The sequence below is a fragment of the Salvelinus sp. IW2-2015 genome, linkage group LG18 (genome assembly GCF_002910315.2).
Source record: "Salvelinus sp. IW2-2015 linkage group LG18, ASM291031v2, whole genome shotgun sequence".
Taxonomy (NCBI): Eukaryota; Metazoa; Chordata; class Actinopteri; order Salmoniformes; family Salmonidae; genus Salvelinus; species Salvelinus sp. IW2-2015.
Genome location: NC_036858.1, coordinates 1,464,949 through 1,469,939, shown reverse-complemented (window position 1 = coordinate 1,469,939; position 4,991 = coordinate 1,464,949). Strand labels below are relative to the sequence as shown.

Below are 4,991 nucleotides of genomic sequence, written 5' to 3'. Positions count from 1 at the left end.
CAGAACGACTGTATGGAGGGAGATCACATTAGAGGGTTTATCAGGTAGGAGACAGACGACCGCACAGAACGACTGTATGGAGGGAGATCACATTATCTGTCTTGAATACGAAGAAGGTCTGACTGTTAATCACATGAATGGACTTGAATGGGTTTCTCTCTCTCTGTGTAGTGCTGTGCAGGCTGATGTGTTCACTATAGTCTACCAAAAGCTGGACTCCCTGGTAAGTGGCTGTGAAAGATAACTGCATTACTCCCTACCTCTCTTACTCTCTCTCTCCACTGTGTAACTCACTGCTTCTCTCTCTCTCCCTCTGTCTCTGTGTCTCTCTGTGTCTCTCTCTGTCTCTCTCGCTCTCGCTCAGTTGGCGGGGGAGGTGAGGGACACTCTAAACCAAATGGAGGGTAAGATGGAGCAGAGTCTAGCCAATGGCTTGTTCCCTCTCTACCTGAGTCTACAGGCCATCCACAAAGACAAGGCCTTACTACAGAAAAGGTCAGAGGTTACTCCCTTATACTACATACTCAGTAGCAACGAACCCTGTTAGCTGTATGCATGCGAGTCCGCACTCAACTTTCTGCCGTTTTCCCCTTCAATTAACACTATCAACATTTTGCTCAACTGTGGGAATTTTAATTGTAATATACCGAAACAAAAGACACTATCCTAGATGTAGTATGCAAAACGAACTATTCCATTGGCAAGCACAACTCAGGCCCGTACATAGACGGGGGGGTCATAACCAATCGGAGCTGAAGGAGGCCTATATGCAAATAGCGATGGCCAAATACGTATCTGTGCCATTCARTTTGAACTGGACTGTGTTTACAGCATGAGCGGTCGTGAGTTGATGCGCTTGTTTTGAGATCAAAGCGAGAGCTGCATGTAGCCACATGTGCACATGTTGTTCATATCCTTGTTCATATCCTTGTTCATATCCTTGTTCATATCCTAGTTAGTGAGTTATTAGCCCAGTTATAGATCATTTGTAGTCAGCAATGGGAGAGTGGTTGCTTCCAACAAGAGCACAAAATGTATGCATTTCTAGCTATATTTGAAAAGCCAGTCAGGTAAAGAGCTTTTTATGTCTTAAAGGGGCAGTGTTGTATTTTAAAACGGTCTTGAATAAGCTAAGTAGCCAATAGGCAGAGCGTAGCATAATTTGTCTCATTCTCTGTAATAATGGTATGGGAATAATAATTCATTTTATTTTGTAAAGTGATTTCTTCAGTCAGCTCCTTGTCTGAGGGACAAGTGGATAAACAGGTTAATGTCAAGTCCTGCATGTTTTTTTTCTTCAAAAGTCTCATGGAATGTAGGCCTACATTGACCACCACACTGCTACTGTAGGCTGAACGATAGAACAGCTATTTCCATGTTAAAATGTTATGGGATACATTTTTCTCCATAGTTTTTTATGGTAGACCACTCTGGTAGGCCTACATTATGATCAAATAGCCACAGTAGCCCACTTGGCAGTTTTCACAGTAAACACTTGACATTTGCTCAGTGACAACAAAAAAATTGAGTGAACGTTGCTCGGTAGTACAAATTACTCCCTTATACTATATACGCAGTACTACATACTACTAACACACTACTCCCTGATACATACTCAGTAAACTCTCATAACTTATATACACTAATTACATGAGTGGGTATAGCAAAAACAAAGAAGCAACCTTCCTAATATTGAGTTGCACCCCCCTCCCCTTGAACAGCTTCGATTCAACGACACATATATATTATTTTCACACCAATGAATGGCACACATACACAATCCATGTCTCAATTGTCCTAAAGACTTAAACATCCAAGACCAAAGATGTAAGTGCCTTTGAACAGGGTATGGTAGCAGGTGCCAGGCGCACCGGTTTGTGTCAAGAACTGCAACACTGCTGGGTTTTTCAGCTCAACAGTTTCCTGTGTGTATCAAGAATGGTCCACCACCCAAAGGACATCCAGCCAACTTGACAAAAACTGGTGGGAAGCATTGGAGTCAACATGGCCAGCACTCTGTGGAATGCTTTTGACACCTTGTAGAGTCCCATGCCCCGATGAATTGAGGCTGTTCTGAGGGCAAGAGCGGGGGGGGGGGGGTGAAACTCAATATTCGGAAGGTGTTCCTAATGTTGGTACACTCAGTGTAGAGCTAAGGCTGTTGCTTTGTTTCAGTGTTAAACTGTTGGAGCTGACTAACTTCCATGAGGGCTTCGTGAGGCGGTTCCCTATTGTGAACAAGGCCTTCAGCACCACTCAGGACAGGTGTGGAGAGAGCTGTGCAGGTGACCAGGTAACATACTGTTATAACATAACACCTAGTGAAGCAATATAAATTAAGTCCAGATAAAGGCCCGAGGGGATGTGGTATATGGCCAATATACCACGGCTAAGGGCAGTTCTTAGGCACGACGCATCGCAGAGTGGTATATTGGCCATCACAAACCCATGAGGTGCCTTATTGCTATTATAAACTGGTTACCAACGTAATTAGAGCAGTAAAAATAAATGTTTTGTCATACCTGTGGTATACGGTATGATATACCACTGCTGTCAGCCAGTCAGCATTCAGGGCTCGAACCACAGTTTATAGAATAGATAACCAGGTTAATATTACTGACACCTTGAAGCTAGGTGAGATACTCATCCCGTCCCCCTACCAGATATTGTACTGTAACACCTGAACTAGGTGAATACCATCCCGTTCACCCTACCAGGTAATATTTAATGTAACCGTTAAAGCTAGGAATACTCATCCCGTTCCCCTACCAGGTAATTTTAATGTAACACCTTTAAAGCTAGATACTCAAACCCGTCCCTCCCACCAGCTAATATTTACTGTACACACTTAAAGCTAGTGAGATACTCATCCTGTCCCCTACCAGGTAATATTTACTGCTACACCTTGAAGCAGTGCAGATACCTCTCCCGTCCCCCTACCAGGTTAATATTAATGTACACCTTTAAAGCTAGATACTCATTCCCGTCCCCTACCAGGTAAATATTTACTGTACACCTTAAAGCTAGTGAGATACGTCATCCGTCCTCCTACCAGATATTTACTGTACACCTTGAACGCTAGTTGAGATACTGCATCCTTCCCCCTACCATATATTTACTGTACACCTAAATGCTAGATACTTCCAACCCGTCCCCCTCCAGGTTAATATTTACTGTACACCTTAAGCTAGATACTCAACCCGTCCCCTACCAGTAATATTTACGCTACACCTTGAAGCTAGGTGAGAGTACTCATCCTGTCCCCCTACCAGGTAACATTTACTGTACACCTTAAAAAGCTTAGGGAGATACTCATCTGTCCCCTACCAGGTAAATATTTACTGTACACCTTAAAGCAGATACTCAACCCGTCCCCCTACCAGTAAATATTTACTGTACACCTTGAAGCTAGGTGAGATACTCATCCCGTCCCCTACCAGGTAATATTTACTGTACACCTCTAAAGCTAGGTGAGTACTCATCCGTCCCCTACCAGGTAATATTTACTGTACACCTTGAAGCTAGTGAGATACTCATCCTGTCCCCCTACCAGGTAATTATTACTGTACACCTTAAACGCTAGGTGAGATACCATCCCGTCCCCCTACCAGGTAATATTTACTGTACACCTTAAAGCTAGGTAGCAGATTACTCAACCCGTCCACCCTCTCTTCCCCCAGCTGCAACCGCTTCAGTCGGGGATGGCGCCCATCAAACACAGCTCATCAGCCGTAGACCTGGTGGCCTGTGTCCAGCCCATCTGTCAGCTGTGGGAGCAGCTCTCCTGGCCAGACCCTGAGGAGGCCTTCATGCTAATGGTCAAACTCACTGAGGTAGTGCATCACAAAAATGCATGATCATGCAGATACGCATAGTATCTCATCATAACCAGACAAGAACGTGCTCTATCATACTTAGGGCTCCCGAGTGGCGCAGTGGTCTAAGACACTGCATCTCAGTGCAAAAGGTGTCACTGCAGTACCTGGTTCAAATCCAGGCTGCGTCACATCCGGCTGTGATTTGGAGTCCCATAGGGCAGTGCACAATTGACTCATTGTGTCCCACCAGGCTGGGGTGGGCCGTCATTGTAAATAAGAAGTTGTTCTTAATCGACTTGCCTAGTTAAATAAAGGTATAAAATACACACATTTAATATTGTTGGTATACAAGATTTAGCTCATTTCAATGTGTGTGTGTGTGTGTTCAGGACGTGTGTAAGATCGTGGTGAACTACTGTCGTATCCTGAAGGAGCGGGTCAGAGAGCTGTCTGAGAACACTGACCACAGCAGCGCTGTCAACAAGGTGAAGGAAAGAACACTCCTCCTTCGTATCTCTTCCCCTTTCATTCCCCTCTGCTCAATCTTTCTTCCCTCTTGTCCTTCTCTCTATCTCCTTTTCTCTTAACTACATTCAAGTGAATGAATTGTGTTAATTGCCACCTCTCTGTGTCTCTCAATCTCCCCCCTCCTCTCCTCTCCTCCTCCCCCCTCCCTCCCTCCGCTCCCCTCCCTCCTCCTCTCCTCCAGCTGTGTGTWGTAGTGAATGACTTGGAACACCTGAGGTCAGTGCTGATCCGCCTGCCCCAGCAACTCAACTGGGCAGGGCTTCGAGAACGTACCCTTCACGTGATAGGGGACCCTCAGTTCCACAACGTGCTCCCCTCACAGCTGCAGCATGCACAGGGGGTCCTCAGCAGAGAGATACGCTCCGCCTTAGAGACCGTTGGACGGAAGGTAGGAGGAGAGAGGGCTGGGGAGGGTTTAGATGGAGCGGAGTCAAAAGAGACCCGGACCATATTGAGAAATTGGCCTATAGTCCCCTTCTTCAATATAGAATTTCAAGTCTCTCTGTCTCTCTCTCTGTCTCTGTCTCTCTCTAGCTGAATTCAGACATTGAGACATACGTCCGCAGCATGTCTACTCGACACAGGCTCCCCTCCAAGTCCACTGAAGATGTAAGAAACTGTCATCATTAGCCATTTCCAATTCAG

The 4,991-nt window shown here is 45.4% G+C and overlaps 1 protein-coding gene across 1 annotated transcript in view; it reads left to right on the top strand.

Moving 5' to 3' along the window:
• Positions 1–4,991, top strand: part of LOC111977500 (protein unc-13 homolog D-like) — a 30,045-nt gene that overhangs the window by 15,735 nt on the left and 9,319 nt on the right. Inside the window, 7 exon segments of the mRNA XM_070448213.1 lie at positions 4–223; positions 365–495; positions 2,176–2,293; positions 3,681–3,833; positions 4,208–4,303; positions 4,528–4,734; positions 4,881–4,965. Coding sequence (XP_070304314.1) covers positions 4–223; positions 365–495; positions 2,176–2,293; positions 3,681–3,833; positions 4,208–4,303; positions 4,528–4,734; positions 4,881–4,965 — 1,010 coding nt within the window.